Source organism: Aethalodelphis obliquidens, unplaced genomic scaffold (genome assembly GCF_003676395.1).
Source record: "Aethalodelphis obliquidens isolate GAN/ISIS:26980383/991018 unplaced genomic scaffold, ASM367639v1 scaffold38, whole genome shotgun sequence".
In the NCBI taxonomy this organism is placed as follows: domain Eukaryota; kingdom Metazoa; phylum Chordata; class Mammalia; order Artiodactyla; family Delphinidae; genus Aethalodelphis; species Aethalodelphis obliquidens.
Genome location: NW_020837982.1, coordinates 5,643,406 through 5,665,837, shown reverse-complemented (window position 1 = coordinate 5,665,837; position 22,432 = coordinate 5,643,406). Strand labels below are relative to the sequence as shown.

At 44.5% G+C, this 22,432-nt stretch overlaps 1 protein-coding gene across 3 annotated transcripts in view; it reads right to left on the bottom strand.

The window, feature by feature from the left end:
- The window catches only part of NXN (nucleoredoxin), a 141,992-nt gene that overhangs the window by 70,465 nt on the left and 49,095 nt on the right, over positions 1-22,432 (bottom strand). Inside the window, exon 2 of one of the 3 annotated variants that reach the window (XM_027130549.1) lies at positions 7,089-7,221. The exons of the other annotated variants lie outside the window; for them this stretch is intronic. Within the exon in view, the coding sequence (XP_026986350.1) occupies positions 7,089-7,130 (42 nt within the window). The 5' untranslated portion in view covers positions 7,131-7,221. The remainder of the gene's footprint in view (positions 1-7,088; positions 7,222-22,432) is intronic. 3 annotated transcript variants of the gene reach the window in all.

Here is a 22,432-nt window from a genome sequence, read left to right as displayed (position 1 = left end):
GAGCAGCGGTCCTCAACCTTTTTTGGCACTGGGGTCGGGTTTTGTGGAAGGCAATTTTTCCACTGACGGGGAGGGGGTGGGGGTGGGGGAGAGAAGTGGTTCAGGCAGTAATGCGAGCGATGGGAGGGGCAGATGAAGCTTCGCTCCTGCTCTGCAGCCCGGTTCCTAACAGGCCTTGGACCGTCACCAGTCCACGGCCCGAGGGCTGGGGACCCCTGTCTTAGAGCACAAAGAGAAAGCATGACAGCCTAATGGCTAAAGGCTTGATTCTGGTCAGGAAACAGGTTCAAATGTCAGCTCCTCCACCCATCAGCTGTATGACCCTTAGCTTCTTGGAGAATCCAGTAATAAGGCAGAGCATTAAGCCCTGTCCCTGCATATGTTAAATGCTTAATAGGTGGTGAAGATACTGTTCTTGCGACACACTGAAAAGCTCTGAGCCCTGATACCTGGAGTGATTCAAAGAGCAGACTGTGGGAAGGTAGGGATAAATGAGAAATGCAGACAGGTTAATCCTTCAGGGCTGCAGGATGCAAAATAAGGGTGGAGCTTGGGGTTTCAAGTTTAGGGCCAGGGATACTTCTTGTACTTCAGAGTGAGGGACAAAGCACCGGAATGTTTTGTCCTTGCTCCCCCGGACTTGCCACACAAAATGTACCCTCACCCCCTCCCCACAAAGAGGGTGCACAAGCACGGCCAGTTCATGAGCCCTTGTCATTAGTCTAAAGAAAAATGTCCCAAACCCAAGGTCCAAACTTGCCAAGACATTACATTTCAAACAGCCGAAGTTGACACCTCACGTGCGAAGGATCTTAATTAAACCATATTAAAACTGCAAACACGAACTCAGTGTCTGGACCTACTTATTATGAAATAAACTTGATTAAGAACAAATCCCTTTTAAGAAGAGGAAAGAGCCCAGCAACTCTCATGCACATCAAATGCTGTTCTCAGTTAGCCCTTTTCCTCTGAACTTCACAAGGTACCAGCAGGTGGGAGATAATTAACGTTTTAATAAAACTTGTTTTACATGCCTTAGTTGAACCTTTTAGTTCTGCAAAGTTTTTCCCTCTCCAGCCCAAAGACGCACCACAAAGGAGGACTTTTTTTTCAAAAGATCATTTTTCTGGTTACATTTGGGGTTTTATGACTTCAGGAAGATGAGGGTGGAGGAGGTCATGTATGAAAAGGACTATTTCTCTTTATCCATATTTACATTCTCTAAGGGAGTGAGTTTGGTTTTTGGATTCTCCTCCCAGCCCTATCAGGGGAATAAAGTCCTTGCTCCCACTTGACAAGACTTAGGGAGCAATGAGAGGTCTGCGGGACCAATGCAAGCCACACCACCCAATTCTTGAGCACAAGCCCTCCATCTGCAAGAATAGCTGACGTTTACAAAGCCTGCGTTTTTCCCTTATAAATCTCGTCTTGAAAAGCAGTCATCTTACAGCCTACCACCCTTGCCCACAAACCTCAGCACCCACGTAAACTCTTTCCAGTATATATTTTATTTTGTTTATTTAATTTTATTTTTTGCGGTATGCGGGCCTCTCACTGTCGTGGCCTCTCCCGTTGCGGAGCACAGGCTCCGGACGTGCAGGCTCACCGGCCATGGCTCACGGGCCCAGCCGCTCCGCGGCATGTGGGATCTTCCCGGACCGGGGCACGAACCCGCGTCCCCTGCATCGGCAGGCGGACTCTCAACCACTGCGCCACCAGGGAAACCCATCCCTTTCCAGTATAAAAATGCTATTTCGTGGGCAGTTTCTAATTAATTAGGTCTTCAACAGTATTTATTCCCTGCTGCCCATAACACAACGTTGGCATCACAAAAGCTAACGGTAGCGCGTGGCAGAGAGTTAACTCATGAAGTCGAGACAAGGAAGACAACTGTTTTCCTTAGAAAAGGAAACCGAGGCAGCGAGAAAACACTGACGTTGCTTAAATACAGGGGATCTGAACCCGAGACTTAGGATTTTAGTTCTGGATGGATCCGACTGCATTTAATTTGAGAGTGACCTAAGCTAACCCCACCATGCAAAACCCAGTAATTATAATTTTGGGCATTTTAATCGGACTCAGACCTCAGGGTTTGAATTTAAGAGGGTGAGAGTTAAAGCAATATGTGTAGGGATTACGGCTGAAATGCTGCCTGCAAGTTACAGTTCATTTTCTCCTCAGGACTTTACAAATCTTCCCAGGTGCCTCTTTGCTGCCAATGCACAGCCAGGCCTCCCACCATCTAAATGCCAGGTTCCTCTGCAGCCCTGGAGCCTCACGACCACCCCCCATACCCCCCATGCACACAACCACACCTGCGCGAGAGTGTACAGCGGGGTTTCACAATCTTGGCACTACTGACTTTTCATTAGGGCATTGGCTTCCGCACTGCAGAATATCTGGCAGCATCCCTGGCCTCTACCCATTGGATGCCAGCAACACCTGCCCAGTTGCGACGATCAAAAATGTCTCCAGAAGGCACAGGAGACTTGAGAACAGTGAAACTATTCTGTGTGACACTGTGATGATGGATACATGTCATCACGCATCGGTCAAAACCCACAGAATGTACAACACAAAGAGTGAACTTTAGTAAGCCATGGACTTTAGTTAATAAGGTATCAGTATCGGCTCATCAGTTGTAACAAATATACCACATCAATGCAAGATGTTAGTAATAGGAGACACCGGGGTAAAAGGTGTATATGGGAACTCTCTGTACTTCTGCTCAACTTTTCTATAAACCTAAAACTGCTCTAAATAAATAAAGTTTACTTTTTTAAAAAGTCTCCAGACATTGCTGTATGTCCCTAAAGGGCAAAAATGTCCGGTTGAGAACCGTGCTGCAGAGGGCAGGCCAAGTCCCTCTCACTGCTTTACTGAGTGCATCAGTCCAGTTGTATCAGGTCACACTTCCAGAGGGAGGGTGGAAAAGGTGAGTTTTCTGAGTGTACCTGGATTGTGGAGACTCCTCTAGAGGATAATCTTATTAGGGGAGAAAGCGAGGACATCTCTTAGGAAAATCCAGGCAGAGGCTGGACGGAGGGCCTCAATCCTCCGTCAGGTCAGGGAACTAGATCCCACATGCATGTCACAACTAAAAGTTCGCATGCCACAACTAAGGAGCCCACAAGCCACAACTAAGGAGCCCTCCTGCCACAACTAAGACCCGGCACAATCAAATAAAAAAAATAAATATTTTTTAAAAAAGAAAGAAAAAGGAAGAAAAGAGACTCCCCAAAGAAGTGGAAGAGTGAAAGAAGATAACACACAAACCAGGAGAAGGGCTCTGGGGTGCGCTGCCGTGACAAAGCTTGGTGTGGGGACAAAATGGAATTAAATACCACTCGAAAGCCGATACAACAATACTTCCCAGCTCAATGAGACCTCATCTTTCCCAACATCATTCATTTTTCTCTACGTGGTTGATATCTTCCAAGGTTAAATCTTTTGGTAAAATGGGCCTCATGAATTGTTCCTACACCTTCCAGGGTTGGGAGGGGAGGATTAAGTGTGTCTCTACTACTGAACACAGTGCCTGGCATGGTAGCCATGCTCACTAGATGGTTTCACCTATTCTCTTTATATTTACTTCAACTTCATTTTTAACTGAATCTAAACATTTATTAATGAGACTTCCCTCGTGGTACAGTGGTTAAGAATCTGCCTGCCAATGCAGGGGACACGGGTTCGAGCCCTGGTCCAGGAAGATCCCACATGCCACGGAGCAACTAAGCCCGTGCGCCACAAGTACTGAGCCTGCACTCTAGAGCCTGCGAGCCACAACTACTGAGCCCGCGTGCCACAACTACTGAAGCCCACGTGCCTAGAGCCCATGCTCCGCAACAAGAGAAGCCATCGCAATGAGAAGCCTGCACACCACAACCACAATGAAGAGCAGCCCTTGCTCACCACAACTAGAGAGAGCCCGTGCGCAGCAACGATGACCCAAAGCAGCCAAAAATAAATAAAATAAATTTAAAAAAACAAAAAATAAACATTTATTAAACCCAGTCCCCCCACATCTCATCTCATCCACCGTAGCCCAGGGGAGTTTCTCTGGAACTGACATTTGTTTTTATAGGGAGAGCTGTTCCTGGTAGCAGGACTTTGTCATCTAGTTCAAAACTCCTAAAGGACCAAGTAGCCTCAGCCACTGAAACTGACCCAGGCTCAACCACTTGCACGTGGCCACTCGATTACAACTCACCCACTTCTCAGTTGCCAGATATCAGAGACTATTCTCTCTTTTTTCAAATCGGTCCCTTCTTATGCCTTACTGTTTAAATTATGCCTCTCAGAGAAAAATCCCTGCAGCAGATAAACACAGGATCTGGAATGGAAACTCCAGCATGCCCAACAATAGTGCCACTGTCACACACACGTGAGCTTTCGTGAAACCAAGGGATTGGCAACCCAGGGCTGCCGTGCCCAGGAAAATTACTTCCTGTGGGAGAAAGAAAACAACCTTCAGCTCCTGGCAGGTCCCGGGCAAGCCCAAGCCAGGCTCACTGGAGAACTTGAGTGTTCTGTCTTTGGGAAGGGGGCACTGGAGGTAAGGGCCGTTCCCACCCTCACTTGCCCTGGTCGAGAAAGGCAGTAGTTGGGTGAGCATCAAGGCTGCAGCATAGACACCTGGCTTTTTCCTAGGAAAGTGGAAACAAAGCCACCATGGGCGGCTCAACACTGCTTAGGGGACGATCAATTAGCAAGATGGGTCATGTGGTCCAGAGAGAAAAAAGAAACTCCATTCCTGTTTGAAAGCACCTTCCAGGGTCGGATGCATTTTTCTCCCATCAGTCAGATGCAGAAAGGCAATCACTTCAATTTAATAAGAGAAGGAAAATGCTGAGCTGCCTTATTGACATCCTGCATATTCCGCTATTATTGAAAGGAAATAAAGAAATTACAGGCCGCATAAGCTATTAGCTTCATAATGCCCTGTCCCAGGGTAATCAGCAAAGACTTCTTCAATACAGGGTGCTCTGCAACTCGGTGGTAAATGAATCCTTGCTTCAGGATTATTTAAGGATGACTGGACATTGTGCATCTAGAAGTTCTCCACGTCCTGAGCCGCCAAACAAAATTCAATTCTCAAATAACTACCCGCCCACGGCTGCCCCTTTCTTTCCTCCTGCTGTTCATCTTTGTTCCCACCTCAGCACCTGCCCCTCCTCCCTGGGCCATTCTTCCTCTAACTCAGGGTTTCTCAACCTGGGCTCTAGGGGGCCAGATAGTTTCTCTGTGGTGGGGCCCGTCCAGTGCACTGCAGGATGCTCCCCGAGTCACGCCAAATTTCCTTGAGGGCAATACTCTCCGCACCCCGCCCCCTCCGGCCGCCCCTGCCCGGTTGAGAACCACTGTCCTAATCGCTTACTTTGTACTCTTTGGGGGTAAAACTTACCACTGCCTGGAATACTTTTGGTTCCATTCTGCTGTCAGGAACCAGTTTGGACATCACCTCCTCTGGAAAACTACTCTAACGCCCCTCCCCCCAAAAAGGAGCAGGGCTGGGATTCTTCCCCCGTGTGCCCTCCCCGCCCTGTACATGCTTTTCTGATAGCACCTATGTGACAGGATAATTGTCTCCTTACTTCATTTAATAATTCATCCATCCATTCATTAATTCAACCAACACTGAAGTGCTGTGTATAGGAAACAGGACCACAAATAAGACACTGGGTTCCTGCTCTCATGGGCTTATATTCTAGTGATGGAGGACAGGTAATAAACAAGGACAAGAAAATGGCAGATATTAATAAGCTACAAAAAAATATATAGTGGGTGTCTCCCCCCAAGGGAGACTTAGCTCCTTAAGAGCAAAGACCGCATTATTCGTTATTTTATCTACAGGAATTAGCAGTGAGCCTTAAAAAAAAAAACAAAAAAACCCCAGCCTTTTCCTCCTTTCTCTCCAGGCATATGTCATTTTCTGCTCTCTGTTATAGGGATCTGGGAGGGGTTCTCTCCTGGGGGACAGTAAACTTCTTGAAGGGAGGAACTGCCCAACCTATAAATTTTACAGAGAGAAAATCACAGGGTTTTTGTTCAATTAAATGATTTTCCTCAAGCTATAGTTTTGAACACTAGAATTTTACTAAAGATATAGCTAAAAAGCTTAAGAGGAGAGACAAGCATTTAATAGATGGGGAAACAGAAGCAGCAACTTGCCCAAGGTCACACAGCCAGTAAACTGGACGAGGCATCTGCCTCAAAAACCACGCTTTCTTCACCACCACATATCACTGCATCTTGTAGAAACAGACAGGCACAGATTAGGTAAAAATGTCCGGAGAAAATCTCTTTCCTGACAGAAGGCTGTTGGCAAACCGTGGCTAGCATTGGGGATCCTCCCTGGGTGGGAACGAGGAGGTGGTGAGTTTATTTACAGGCAAAAGGGAGCTGCCAGTTCAAGGAGAAGAAAAATGAATGACATTAATTTTTCAGATTCTTACCACTGGGACTGAGCCTCTACTTCAGCACTTTACTAGCAGGGCCAAAAATCACTTCCAAAACTAACGCCTACAAAGAAGAGGGACAAAAATGTCTGCCTTTTTTCTTTTCAAGGAAAGAAAGGTTTGTAATATATAAAAGCTGGGATCGTTCTGCACAGATGTTAAAAATGACCCAATCTGTTGGGCTGGAAGCATCTTCTGAGAGGCAGGATGGCTCTGAGGGACAAGCATGGACTTTAGGAAGACAGGTCTGTATTCTAATCTGCATCTACTTTAGCCTCTCCAAACTCAGGGGTTTGGAGGGAGGGGGTATGATATCTAAGTTAAGGGCGATAACAGTACCTGGCACAGGAAGTGGACACTGCCTCTCCTGCCGTTTACACCAGGTAAGAACCTTGGCCTGGGAAACAAGAGACCTGGTTTCACCTCACAGCTCTGTCCTGACTCAGTGTGACTCAAATACTTCAAATGCCCTGACCTCAGTTTCCTTTCTGGTCCCTACTTCAGATCATGGTCACAGGATCAAATGACACTTCATCAGTTAAAACCAGAACAATGCCTGGCAAACTGTAGGCACCCAATAAATGTTAGCTAAATCTGACATCAACTGGATCTTGTCCTATAAATGCTCACCATGCAAGTTTCCCTCGACTTGCTGTTTACACATGGCTCCATCTGTCTGACAGCAATACCAGTCAGCCCTCCGTGGTCATCTCCCAAAAATACCCCTGCAGTGTTTGCTCCAGCTGATGAGTCAAGAATGAACCTGAAACCAAGGGCAAGTATTATTGCTATCCACCTACCTCTCACCAATGTTATCTATTATTCACTGCTCCCATACATTCAAAGAACAAATATCTATAATCCACCCCAGACATAAGTCAACATTAGCTCTATCATGCTTAGAAACTATAAAGGGAATATAAAATTTTTTTTTTTAATTTTGAGGGTCAACATCTGATATCCACGACCTTCAGGCAGAAGGTATCAGAAAGTCTTTCTGAACGCTGAAAATCATGGTGAAGGTCTTAAGCATTCCTCCACAGAGACTAGACTGGCACAGACTGATTAGGGGGACAACAGTGATGAAAAAAGACACACAAAAACATGCTGCCTCACTGGACTCTTACCCTGCCCTGCCCCCCAAAAGGGTGAGCAGAGAAGTCTATTTAAAGTCAACAGTCATTGGGTGGCAAGGCCACAGGCTTTCCAGGACTTGTTTTCTTTCCCCCAAAACCTGTTTACAAAGAAGTGAAGAAAGGAGAGCATAGCCTACAGTGGTGCCTGTCTCCACTTAGCATTTTAATTTTTTTTTGGAGGGGGGGGCCGTGCTGCACAGCTTGCAGGATCTTAGTTCCCCGACCAGGGATCGAACCCACGCCCCCTACAGTGGAAGCACAGAGTTTTAACCACTGGACCGCCAGGGAAGTCCCACCACTTAGCATTTTAACGCCGCCCCCCAGAACAGCTCACCGCAATGAATGATGAGGAACAACAGTAACCAAAGAGCTAACAGCTACCAGGTTCTTACCTCCTCCATTCCGCCACAAGCTTTATGTGCATTAGCTCACTTAGTATCTAGACAAATCTCTAGGTGTTATCATCCCCATTTTCCAGACGGAACACTAAGGTCCAGAGAGGCTAAGAAACCGGCCCGAAACCACACTACCCATAAGTGGCTTGGCCGGATGTGAACCCAGGCTGTCTAACTCCACAGCCTGAAGACCGAACACCTGCCTTAATTCGAAGATCAGAATAACTCCCTTCTGGAGTGATCCCCTCAGAGCCCTCCCCCACCCTTCCAGGTTCTTACGAAAATTCACGTGGCCTTGTTGGTGGGGGAAAAAGTCACTAGGCCTGTGGACAAGGAGGAGTTAAGGCCACACTTGTGGACTTAGAACTCAGAGTAGTTTTCTCAGTTCTGTGGGCTGGAGCCAGACTTGTAGCATTAATTTTAATGTAAATTTTTTTGGAGGTGATTCATGTAGAATTCCTGCCAAGAATTTTAATAATTAGACTGAGCTAGACCAAACTCTGTCTGTACATGCCTAACAATATCTGCTGATTTAACAGTTATCCTGGAAGCCCCACAGAGCCCGGGGAAGGCCTGGCCATGCAGGCTGCAAACGGGGATGGTCAGTGGAGAAAGACACCTGTGAGCTCCCCAACTTTGGCCCCCCATCCTACAAACAACTGGCTCCACTTTCCTAATATCCCATTACCACCAGGGAGCAGAGGAAGGGATGAAACCAATCAGAAAATGCTCATAAAAGAAAACCTTTCCCAACAGTCCTTTCTACCACGAGCTGAGGGCTATAAAGTGTTCCTCTCTAATGTGTGGATTTTCAGCCTTTTTCCCTGCTGTGGCTCAGTGCATTCCCATTGGCAACGGGGACTCATCCGCAGGGTGGGATTTCTTTAAGGAGAGGAGGAGCTGGGGGAGAATCCAAATCTTTACTCCCCACCCGTCAAGAATCAGACTCTTTAAGGGTGGGGACCTGCAGAATTTGGTAGAGCCCCTGGAGAATCCGTTTCCCATCCTCCTCTCCCCCTCTCTCGTGGTCACACACATGCACATACATACACACACGTGTGTCCTCACACACAAACTCACACTCTCACACTTACAGCACCACGGATCTAACAGCTCCCAAACGAGGACGGTGCCAATGAATCAAGCCTCTCCTGGAAGGCGGTGCCGTTAAAACCACAGAAATTATATTAAAATTATAAAATAATTTACAGGCTTCTTAAAGCAGTCTTCAAAACAGAAAGGGAAATTTAGATCAACCTCTCCCCAAATAATGGGGAGAGGGGTTATATGCCAGAAGAGTAAAATATAAAGGCATATTATTCACATAAGACACAAATTATGCTGTGGAAAACCATGGAAAATGGTTCTAGCCATTGCTGTCCCATAGAAATATAATGTGAGCCACTTATATCATTTCAAATTTCCTGATAGTCACCTTTAAAAAGGTAAAAAAAAGGGCTTCCCTGGTGGCGCAGTGGTTGAGAGTCCGCCTGCCGATGCAGGGGACGTGGGTTCGTGTCCCGGTCCGGGAAGATCCCACATGCCGCGGAGCGGCTGGGCCCGTGAGCCGTGGCCGTTGAGCCTGCGCGTCCGGAGCCTGTGCCCCACAACGGGAGAGGCCACAACAGTGAGAGGCCCTCGTATCGCAAAAAAAAAAAAAAAAAGGTAAAAAAAAAAAAGGTGAAATTAATCCTAATATATGATAACTCAGTATATCCAAAACAGTATCATTTCAACATATAATCAATGCAAACAAGTACTGATAGGGTATTTTACATTCTTTTTTTCATACTTAGTCACTGAAATGCAGTATGCATTTTAAACACTTACAGCACACTGCGATTCGGACAAGTCATGTTTCAGGTGCTTAAGATCCATGGGGGGGGCGGGGCGGCTACCATATGGATTACTCTGCTCTAGAAATTGGTATGGTGCAACTTTTAAAAGGTCCAGAGTTCCAGTTTACTTCTAAATTGTGTATTTCTGAATGACTGGCCTGTAAGTAATGAATACATACTATGTTCTTTAAAGGTTTTTTAAAAAGAAAAAGTGTTAAGTTCATGCTTGTCCATTTACTACTAAATGGCTCTGGACAAGTAATTTCAACCTTCTTGAGCTCCAGCTTCGTCAACTGTAAATGGAGATGAAAAATATGTCAATATGATTTCCCTCACAAGGGCTGTTATAAGGATCATATGCTATATGCGTATGAAAGTGTTGTGTACTATGTGTGCTGTGCAAATGCTAATGATCGTTATTATAGGTCCTGTAAGAGAAGAGCTCATCCTTGCAAATCAATAGCATTCTTCTCTTCAGACTATAAACGTTTTGCCCACAGCTGTCCTTCCTTCCCAGAGGCTTCAGAACAGTAAGAAATGCATATTTCTGTTACCCTATCAGAAGCTATAAACCTACTTTACAAGAAAAATCCCATCAGAATTTCCAAGTGATATTTAAACTATTTTGTTGAATAGATATTTTGTTAAAATTGAAGACCCTGCTTTAAAAACAGGAAGGCATCCCTGGTTGGCAAATTCTAGAGGGAACCAACTAGCCTTGCCTCCAAGAGAATTAGCCAATTCAAAAGACACACTCTAGACTAGTGAGCAAAGATGGAGAACACCCATCCCCCACCCCATCCACCCACCCGCCTCACCTTGTTCCTTTTCCTCCAGCCTTCTGACTCTTTTAAGAGTTTTCCCAAATTATGTGTGAATTTGAGTGGTTAGAAACAATCAATATTTTAAGATTGAGAGCTGCTGTCTAAATATTTCTTGATGGGTGAACAAAAGACCTTCTAGACGCCCCTCCCCACCCCAATCTGTTATGATAATGGAGGCAGTAAGGCAAGCCCTGAGGAGAGATGAAATGAATAAGTGAGTAGTACGTAATTATTTTATGAAGAGTGACTTATACAAAGAGAAACCAGAGAAAGCTTTCGTCTTTGAGAATTCGCTAAAGGCAGAGAACAAATCCTTGTTCCCAAAGGCCATCTGAGGTACCCCGCATTAGCACACTTCCCTGCAGACACAGACCCCCAACCCGGGAGACAGACGTGAAGACCATGAGTGACAGCATCCTCACTGTACAGCTCAGCCATACTTAGAGCTTCTGAGGTTTGTAAAGTCCAGATTATAACTAAGATCAGCCTTTCCCAACGTGTGCTCTGCACGATGTTTCCAGGCATTTCACATTTGGGGTTGGGTGGGTAAACCAGCAGGAGTTCCATGGCCAAATGAGTTCTGGGAAATCCTGGACCACACGAAGTGCAGCAGGTTCTTCTACTGCTCAGAGCCTCTAACATGACAGTGTCCTGCGGGAGAGAGGGATCTGACCGTGCACTGGACCTTCCTTCAGATATCAGATCTGGAGTATCCTCAGGTTGACATGATCACGTCTTCAGACACTTCCACTTTCATAAATGGTTACAGAATATACTGGGTGGCAGAAAAAAAAGAAAGGTTCTCTCCTGAAACCAGCTGAATCTCTGTTTTGTAGTTTTCACACTTGTAGAACTAACTGCACGTCAAAGCTGACCCTCAGAAGCGCCAAGCTCAGCACCCACTGATATAACAGCAGTAGCTTCACCCACCTACCTGTGACTTCTCTGTTCTACCTCCTGGGCTACCCCCAGGCCTCCCTCCCTATAGACACCTGCGGTCCCTAATCAAAGGCATTCCTGCTTTTGCACCTATAGGTATTGATAAAAAAGGTGTAAACATCCTGAAACAAAATATAATCATAATAACTTTTACTGTCTTAACCTCATGTTCCACAGAGCTTGCTCAGAGTAGGAACAACAAAGAAAGAAACATTTCAGTTCTGACCTCTGATTTTTCTCCTCTAGACTCAATTGGGCTGTTTCAAAAACCATGTTCTACTTCTTTGGACTGAAGCCATCATGGTTAAATCTGAACAGTGCACGGCACTGGTTCCCAAACATGGGCCAAGGGCCCCTAGAAGAGGGTCTCAGGGTCATTTCAAAGGTCTTCCAACCACATGAGCACCAAAAATTGTCTGCAGACCAAAAAGTCTAAGTGTAACTTCTATTATATGAAGGAATCCACGAAACCTTTTGATGTTAAAAAGAGATCCTCACGGGGCTTCCCTAGTGGCGCAGTGGTTGAGAGTCCGCCTGCCGATGCAGGGGACACGGGTTCGTGCCCCGGTCCGAGAAGATCCCACATGCCGCGGAGCAGCTGGGCCCGTGAGCCATGGCCGCTGAGCCTGCGCGTTCGGAGCCTGTGCTCCGCAACGGGAGAGGCCACAACAGACAGAGGCCCGCGTACCGCAAAAACAAAACAAAACAAAGCAAAAAAAACTGGAAACCAAAACTAGCGCTTTTAATAAATACACCCCTTGCCAGTAATCTATCCTATTAGCAAGAGAATAACACAACTCAATATCTTCTTTTAAGTTACAGATTAATTAAATGATTCAAAAAACTCTTTGATTTTGTTTCTCAGTCTTAATCTCATAAGACATGGCAAAATTTGAAATGACAAACACTCATAAACCCAAACATCACTCAACGGTCCTCCTTGAAATTCTACAATTTTCTATTCTTCGGCAAGGAACAGATTCGATTTTGTGTTTATTTTTCAGTGACACCAAATAGAGGGAGCTACTGGTGTGTCTTTAGAATAAAGCCTCAATATAACATTTTGACAAGACCTGCACTAATAAGAAAAACAATATAGCCACCAAAACCATGATGACCTCTGACGATTCACAAAAGACAGCATTTCTTTATTTCTAGGGAGTTTCTCAAGCAATGAAAAATGGAGGTATATAAACTTGTGTTCCAAAGGAAGCGAAAGTTAAAGAACTACTGTGAGTGATGCTTATAAACTAGACTAATGGGAAATGGTACACAATAGATAACATATCTTAAGAAATGTTAGCAAGTAAGATCTCCTTTAATATCTATTTCTATCCCCTATGGACATTACAGAATCATCATGAAATACTCTCAACATAAAGGCAATTTATTTGCCAGGAGAAAAATCTTAAAAGTCATTTCACCTATTCACAGTGAAGATTTCATGAAGACCTACAAAAGCAATCATTTTTCTACTAGAAGTTCTATCCAGTTCTCAGTTGGAGCAACATGTCACATCTTCTATATCAATCTGTGGCTTAAATTCTAATCCTTATAACTGGCATAGAGAGATAATAAAATGTTTTCCAAATGCTGTGGGAATTTTTTAAAGCTCCCAATGCATAATAGTGTGGGTTTTTTTTTTTTTAAGAATTTATCATCAGTTCCAAGTTAAGAGTTCAGTTGCAACAAATACTCAGAACTGAGGACTTAAAAAAAAACCCCATATTTTCTCTATATAGCATTATTGCTTCGATGAATTAATGCCAACAAATGTGGTCAGTATTGTTTCCAGATTCTTCAAGCAATTGTACTCCTTGTATGGTCGACCCAATCCCGGCTGTACTTGATTACTTAATTTTCAGTCATTTGCAAACTCAAAAGTGAAAATGTAGAGGCATTTGGGCCACTTTACTCAGCAGTAGAACGCGAAATGTGGGCACAGTTCATAGACTTTCTCACATAGGTCTTCTCAACACAAAATATCCTGTAGAAAGAACTCCCTCCCTACATTGAAAAGCCTTTGGGAGGGCAGTTTCCATTTTTTGAGAGAATATGGACTTTAAGAAAGATTCCTTCTTGTTATATAGTTTATCATTTGTTAGCTTTTTTTTTTAAGTATCCTTTGCTGATTAACTCCATTCTGTCTATTCTCTCAAAGGACTCCAAGTTCCCACAATACATATGTATTCAATTTTATTGCTTTTCACTTGATATATTGCATTGTAACTGTTCAAGGCATTTTTTTGTGAACATTATGTTTCTGTCTCCCAAACTATACTCTAAGCTTCTTAACAATAAAAACCATGCCCTGCCTCCACCTTGGGAATTTTTTTCTTTACCGTGACTGCATTTAACCTATAAATTTATTCTGATTAAATGACATCTTTACAATATTTTGTATTTCCAGCTAGTCTGTTTCTCCATTAATGCGAGTTTCTTTTCCTTTAACATCTAACCAAAGTTTTTTCATTTTCTCTACAAAAACAAAACATGCACATGGTAAAAAAAAATAAAAAAAAAAAAACTTCCAGTGAGTCTCTCTCTCCCCCCAGATTCCACTGTCACCCTGAGAGGTAACCCCCTCATGCAGCTCCCAGAACATGTTCACGCTTATGCATATTTATATAAGCATAAATATCTTTTCCCCACCCCTTGTTTTTAAAAAGCTGGGCCAGTTATCAATATACTACCTCTTAGCTGCCAAAGAAAAATTATTTAAAAGGATCAGAACCATTTTCATAGATTAGGCAAGAAGAGTGAATTTGGAGCCAAGAGACAATAAACTGATATTGGGCACAGAAACTAAATATAAGCACACTCCATGTGACACCAAGTACAAATCTTTTATTTTTTTAAATAAATTTATTTATTTATATATTTATTTTTGGCTGCATTGGGTCTTCGTTGTTGCACCTGGGCTTTCTCTAGTTATGGCGAGCGGGGGCTACTCTTCGTTGTGGTGCGCAGGCTTCTCACTGCAGTAGCTTCTCTTGTTGTGGACCACGGGCTCTAGGCACGTGGGCTTCAGTAGTTGCAGCACATGGACTCAGCAGTTGTGGCTTGCGGGCTCTAGAGCACAGGCTCAGTAGTTGCAGCACATGGGCTTGGTTGCTCCACGGCATGTGGGATCTTCCTGGACCAGGGATCGAACCTGTGTCCCCTGCATTGGCAGGCAGATTCTTAACCACTGCACCACCAGGGAAGTCCCTACAAATCTTTTCAATGGCTGAACAGTATTACATTGTAGAGATACATCATGATTCACTTAACCAGTCTTTTATTCATAGGCACTTACACTGTTTCACATTTTAGCTAATATTGCTACAATGAAGACATCTTTGTTTATATCTGTAAATTCTATTGGATAAATTCCTAGAAATTGAATCCGGAGGTCAAAGGTTACATACATTTTGAGTGACCAGTGCCAAAGAAACAGCATCAGTTTACACGTGTGCCTACTTCTCCACAACTTTCCAACACCCTGTCATCAAATGTTCTTTTTGCCAATCTAATAGTGACGTATCGCATTCTATCAGTTGCACTTCTTGCATTATAAGTGGAACCGGGCATCTTTTCATATTTACAAACATGTTTATATTTCTTTCTCTGTTTAAACTCTTAACTCAAATTGATTTTAAGAGCTCATTATGCATTAAGGAAAAAAATGGCCCTTTTCTCAGTTGTATGTGTCGGAAATACTCTTTCCCAATCTATGGTTTGTCATTTGATCTCGTTTCTGGTATTTTGAATCAAACAGAAGTTTTACATGAGATTCATCTCTTTTATACTCACCAACAAAATCTAGCTTAATTTTCTGAACACAAGTATATGTTAACTTCCTTCCAAGAGACGAGAAGTCAGATAGAAAAATTAACAGTCACCAAAAATCCTTCCCCTGGATTTGTGAGAATTTGGAGGAGCAAATAGCTGTTAACTAAACCACTGCCAGCACCCAATGACGTAATTCATGGAAAGGGGATCCGCAGATCCCTGGAAAGGCACATTTTCTCCTTTTGTTTGCAAAGTCCATATGCTTGTCAGCTTCCCAGAGGCCAGCAACCCTCTTTGCCTCCAGTAAAAGATGCCTTGGCTTAGCCATTTCAGAACAGAAGTGGTTACAGATGAAGATTTTGGCCCTTGCCCTGCCCCAGCAGAGACTCTTCCACGCAACACCCAGGTCGATAAGCAAAGAAAGGAGATTTGGTCAATTTCCCAGAGAGACTATGGCCCAACACAAGACCAAAGGAAAAAAAATGATAATGAGTCCGGTTCTTCAACTCACGAAGTCCCCAGGCAATGAACAGATGACAGATGTGCTCAGACAGCTATTTCTCTCCTGCCACTTTCTTCTTCTTTCCAGTAAAAGAACAGAGGAAAATGAAGTAGAAAAAAATACTAAAAATGATTTCTCTCTTCACCTACACTGCCTTAAAGTCACTTATGTTACAGCAAGGACATTAACCCTAATAAGAATGGTGTGTCCCCCCAAATTCAGGGAAGATTTTAACTTCATTCAATTTGTTCTTGGTATTTGAACATGATGGTACCACATTAATGCCCATACAAGTGGGACAGTTCAAAAATAATTAATGATTATTGATGATAAGTTCATGGCATCAAGAGTAGAGATAGAGGAAAGAAAGAAAACAGGATGGGTAAAAATACTAAAGGGGGGGTGAGGTGGCAGAAAGGAACTTGTTTTGAAAAAACGGGATGTTATAGTTGAGAATAAATAAGTGGGATTATGATTAGAACCTTCAGAGTATAAAAAAGTAAAATTCTGATGACCTCTAGGAATTGCTTCTAAGAAAGGAATAAAAGTGAGAATTAATTAGTACCTAGTATAATGCTCACCAGCTTTGGTACAGGAACAAAGAAAGTACCTGACCAACAAGGATACGGTGGTGCTGGAAACTCGGCAGGGTGGCAGACCCAACAAAGCAAGGGTGACAGTTCTCAGAGACTAGGACACACAATACTAAAATGGGCAACCACATACAGGGGGCAGAACTGGAACTTTCAGGGTTTCCCCCCTAGGTCTCTTCCCCTCCCTAGAGTTTTGGTCTCCAAGCAATCAGTCCTATGCTTTTGTTTCTATGCTCAGTTTTAAACCACATTTTGAAAAGGTACTTCTTGAAAGGCAAAGATTGGGAGAAAAATACTGAAGCTCTTAAGAGCTCCTGTCTAGCTGCCAAAGCATTGTTTTAGTCAAATGTCAAATGAAAAGGGAGAAACAATGATGATTTTATTTGAATTGCTTCCAAGGAAAAGTAACCTCCAGCAGAACACTGGGCCCACTTTGCTAGAAATCCTGGCATGTCGACAACAGAGATGGAAAAAGAAAACTGCATCTTCCAGAAAGCATGGTATCAAACAGGAAAAACCACAAGGAGTGATGCAGGTTCCTGTGGCTCAGGATCCCTTTTATTCTTTTCTATTTCTTTCTGCTGTAAATAAAATTATTTTTAATTTTCCCTAGAAGGGGGCTTTAAAAATGCTTAAGGGTCAAATCTCTTATTTTAAGTAAAATTAATATATTCCAAATTTACTGACCTAAATAAGGAGAGAGTGAAAATCAATATAAATATATTCCAAATCTTTAAAATTAAGATTTCAGAACATGGTTAAATGATGGTCCCTCCTGGTAGAATGTGAAAATACATCCCACTAGATTAGCTACTGTAAATATCTGAGGAATCAAGGTTCTTAAGTGTTCATGGGTTCCAGGGATCCCTGTGGTCCAGAAGTGAATGTTACGAGCCAATGAGGAAAGGAAAAGAAGAAAAGATGGGGCAGTGATCTCGGAGAGGTGAAACTATTGCAAAGTACCTAGAGCCTTTATATATTACACTCAGTTCATTTGTAAGTTACAGCAGCCAACAGGCCTCTAGGTTAATCGTCATCTTAACCTCTTCCTTAGAAATGTCCTTTCTTCTTTTTTTTTTTGGTGTTTCACTGTTCTTTTCTTTCTCCAACTTCACTCAGGTATAACTGACAAATTAAAGCTGTATATACTTAAGGTATATAATGTAACGATTTTATCCACATATATATTGTGAACTGATTACCACAATCAAGCTAATTAACACATCCATCACCCCACATGGTTACCACTTTTTATGCATGTATCGTGAGAATACTTAATATCTACTCTCTCACTAAATTTCAAGCATGCAGCCCACTATTATTAACTATAGTCACCAGGCTGTACATTAGATCCCCTCCTTAGAAATTTTCCAAGGAAGGCAGATATTTTCTGGAGGTCCTCATCTTCATTCATTACTCAAATTTATTTGACACTGTGTCCTGTTCCATTACACATACTGGAGATACAAATCAAAGAGACTTGGCCTCCGGTGAGATGGCTTATTCTTACAAGAACTAAAGAATGAAGTGTTCTGGGTCTGTGACTCTCTTACTCATGAAACGAAAGCCAAGCCACAGGTGCCACCTTGTCGTTTGTGTCCACTGTCCCAGATGCTCCTTGTTCTTTCTCAACCTGCTCCCACTCTCCGGTCATGCTGCCACCTCCTTCCTGATCCTTGTCTTCATGCCCCATTTTTCAACTTCTCGTCTACTCCTTGAACTTAGCACCAGCACCTCCGGGCGCCTTGGCTTGGCGGTCAGGACTCCCTCAAGGACACGGCTCAGACCCACTGCACCATCTCAGCCCAATTCCAACTACCCACCCCGACATTCCTACCAGGCTCAATCTCCTGGAGGTAAACCCTGGTTCCCAGCTTGACAGGAGGCAGGTACAAAGTACATCATGGGAGCAATGGGAAGGCGCAGCTAACTCTTTCCAGCAAAGCTTTGCAGAGGAGGTGATGGCTAAACGGAGTCTTAGAGGACGAGCAGAGTGGAAAAGGGTGGGAAGAGCATCCCAAACAAAGCAGAGAGTATGTTAGTGAAGAAAAATAAAGTGTTTTGCAGTCAGTTTTGTGGACAAGAACCCCTGATGGATAATAAAATGTTTACTGAGCTCCTACATTATGGAAGGCACATGGCCCAGGACAGGGCACAAAACAGAAACTCATTAAGTACATGGACTACATGAAATAACAGTTTCATTTAAAAAGTAATCTCATGTGTCTAAGTCAGAAAATAACCTATAACATTATCTGACTAGAAGTACCCAAAACAAAAACAACCCAGAAAATTCAATATCGCCTCTCCCAAGACAACAGAGCCTTTTTTTCCTTCTGTAATCAAGCACACAATGACAAATGAGGCTGTACAAGGCCTGTCCTTTGTGCCAGAAACAGAGCCACAGAACCCTGGGCCCAAAGGGATCTGGTCTTGATTAAGGTTAGTTTCCTTTGTAACGTTCGTATTGGAGAGGAAAGGAAGGAGGATCGAAAAGGAAACTGGAGGAGCCCAAGATGCATCAGTGAGTTTCATCACAGCATTTTATTTCCTCTGTGAACTCGACTCAGGGAGCTCATAATGCCCATCTTCATTTGGCTACTGAGTCAATAATTCACTTCAGTTCTAACAGCCTACGGTCTTAGTTTCTTGCCTTTAAAAGGGTCTGGTTGAACCCTTGGTGAATTTAAGGACTCAGAAAACAAAATAAATTAAATCGAGTTTGCACAGCCCCTTATGAAAAATGTTTCTGGGGTAATTATTCCAACTAAACAGCCTTTGCTACAGGATTCTGTCAATGTAGTGTGATTAACTCCTTAATTCCATGATGCTGTCAAATGTGACTATTGTTGTAACAACAGTGAGAAACCTCTACAATTTCAGCATGACTGGAAGTTAAATTACTGCTGCCAGTTTTGTGAAGACTGAGTCAAATCCCTTTCCATACACCTACTGGTACTGTGGGTTACGGAATCTATATCCCCCAGGCCTCACTCACTGAACCACATGCATTCATCTCATTTAGTCCTCCAATGGGAGAGAGAATAGCACCAATCAACATTTATCAGGTAGTGAGTGCATAGCTCTGGAGGCAAGCAACAATTGGGAAAATAATGTTGGAAAAGAATTCAGAAAATCCAACTAGATGCAAAGTGGTCTTCAGAGGAAACAGCGGGACATACCTGCCCTTCAATCTTAGCAGACTGTAGTGGCGTGCGAGCTCACCTGTCTATACCTCCCTCTGCTCACCCTACAAACTGACATTCACTGACCTCCAGGCTTCAACTCCTATGGGCATCCTATGTTTCTCCATCACCCATCTAGACTGCCCACCCAGTTCCACCACGTCCTCCAAGCTAAGGACATTCACCTCCACTCACTTTAGGATAGCAACAACCTGAATTTTTAACACCCAAATACTCCCAAATCCAAAATTGCAAACTTAGAAATCCTGCTTCCCATTCTTTCATCTATCCCACTACCTCTTTGGCCTTGGGGAATGTGACGACATCTTCTGATTGTTCAGATTCAGCCTAATGAGCCAACATGCCCAGGCGGCTGCCCTCTCAGTCAGGGGTAGCTGAGGACACCTAGGCCCCACTGGAGTTTGACTTCACAACCCAGCGGTGCGCCTGCACAGATCCCTTGGCCTTGGTGCACACCAGGCCTGCCCGGGCTTGGCACAGTCTCTTACCCCATCCTTCCAACATTCTCAGCCCCAGGGTCCAGCTCCCCACACCTCTGCCCACAGGTGACCGGCCCTCACCAGCTCCCTCCGGAACTGCAGTGCTCTCCCAGGCTCTCCACTCTTACCCAGATTGACTAGCCTATTCCCCGGGGTCAGTCTCATCAGTCACATTCTCACTGGCAGCATCTACTCCATTCTCGACTAGCTCTTGATTTACACATTGCTAATCCATCCTCCAGTTCCTCCTCTTCCGCGGTACCAGGAGGATTCTACATCCCGGAAGTGCTTTCGGTGATTCTCCTCTAGCTCCTTTGCTGGGGCCCACAGCAGTTGTTCACAAGTTTACCAGGTCTTCTGCTCGCAACGATCTTGTCTCATCTTCACCATGAAAGCAGAGGGCATCCAGTAAAGACTCTCCAGCCTCTCCTCAGCCCCTCCCCCAGTCTCGGGCGACGGTGCCCCACTCCCCACGGCCAGCTCTTCCACCCGTGCTCTTGTTTCGTTATCCCAAACCTGCCACTCTAATGCTATGTGACCCTGAAAAGTTACCTCACCTCTTTGTGACTCAGTTTTCCCATCTGTAAGATACAGAGAAGAGCACCTACCATAGATGTGTAGTGAAGACTGAGCAGGACACACGTGTAAAGCACTGAGAACAATGACTGGCACGCACATGGGAGTCATTCCTTTACTGCTCCCTCTTCTCCTCAACCTACCAATAGAGTCAGGGCTTTGTCACCCAAACAACTAGCTCTTTATCCTCAAGCAACCGCTTTCTCTTGCTCAGCACCAAGCTTCTTGACTTGACTCACCACTGCCTCTTTCTCACCCCGGCTCACTCCTTGGCTCCTTGTAGGTGCCCTGGGAACTCTACAGGATTGGCTCTCAGGGAGGTCACTGATGACTTCTAATGGCAAATGCACTGTCAAGTTTTCAGTCCCCTCTGCCATCTGAAACCACTGCTCTCCAACTCCTCCTTGAAACTCTTCACTTGCCTCTTGTGGCCGTTTTGACGGGTTGTCTTTCTTGGTCTCCTACACCAGCCCCTCTGCCTGCCCCTAAATGCCAGGGCTGTTGTTTCCACCCTTGGCTTCCTCCTACCCTCGCCTCCGTGCCCCCGCCTGCCCCAAAGATGAGCTCATCTGCTCGCACAAGGGAGACCATGCCTGGAGTGCCAGCGACTGCTCATTCATTCCTCACCCGGCCTCCCTTCGGGTTCTACCTGCCTGCTGTCTCCATCTGGTTATCCCAAGTGAGCCTCAAACTCAACAGGTCTAAACTGAGGTCACTGCTTTCCCCAAACCTGCTTCTTCCTCTGTATTTCTTTTTTTTTTTTTTTAAATAAATTTATTTATTTATTTTTGGCTGCGTTGGGCCTTCGTTGCTGTGCGCGGTCTTTCTCTAGTTGCAAGCGGGAGCTACTCTTCATTGCGGTGCGCGGGCTTCTCATCGCAGTGGCTTCTCTTGTCGCGGAGCATGGGCTCTAGGCGTGTGGGCTTCAGTAGTTGAGGCTCCCAGGCTCTAGAGAGCAGGCTCAGTAGTTGTGGCGCCCGGGCTTAGTTGCTCCGTGGCATGTGGGATCTTCCCGGACCAGGGCTCGAACTGGTGTCCCCTGCATTGGCAAGCAGATTCTTAACCGCTGGCCACCAGGGAAGCCCTCCTCTGTATTTCTTATATAGGCTGATGACATCATTATCAACTCAGCTCCTGCTTCAAACCTGTGGTAGTGTGCTGGGCAAAGGACTTAATTCTCATAAACCCACTTTAACGGGTCCCTGCGACCATGTTGGTAAAGAGAAACGGGTTAACCCTGTATTCATGGATGTAGATTCCAAGTGTAAGAATCATTAGTCAGAAATGGGATAGGGCAACAAATAAAATCAAAGGGGTACATTCCCAAAGCAAGAGCTTAACATAAGACCTAGTTAGCTCAAGGGATGGGGAGGGGGTTAATTTGGGGGCTAAGAGCAAGAGAGATGGAAGAAGTCTCAGTTCTTACAAGGCGCTGTGTGTGACTTCCCACGGCCTGAGCTATGCTCACCTCCTCCCTACTCCTCTCTGCAACTGTGATATCCGGGACTTCCCCGGCAGTCTACTGGTTAGGACTCCATACTCTCACTGCCAAAGGCCTGGCTTCGATGCCTGGTCGGGGAACGAAAAACCCCACAAGCTGCGCGGCGTGGCCAAAGAAACAAACAAAAACCCTGATATCCACTCCGTTCCCAAATTCCTCCAGATTTCTCCTGTTTTACCTTCCTTACCACACTATCCCACCAGCTCAGCTC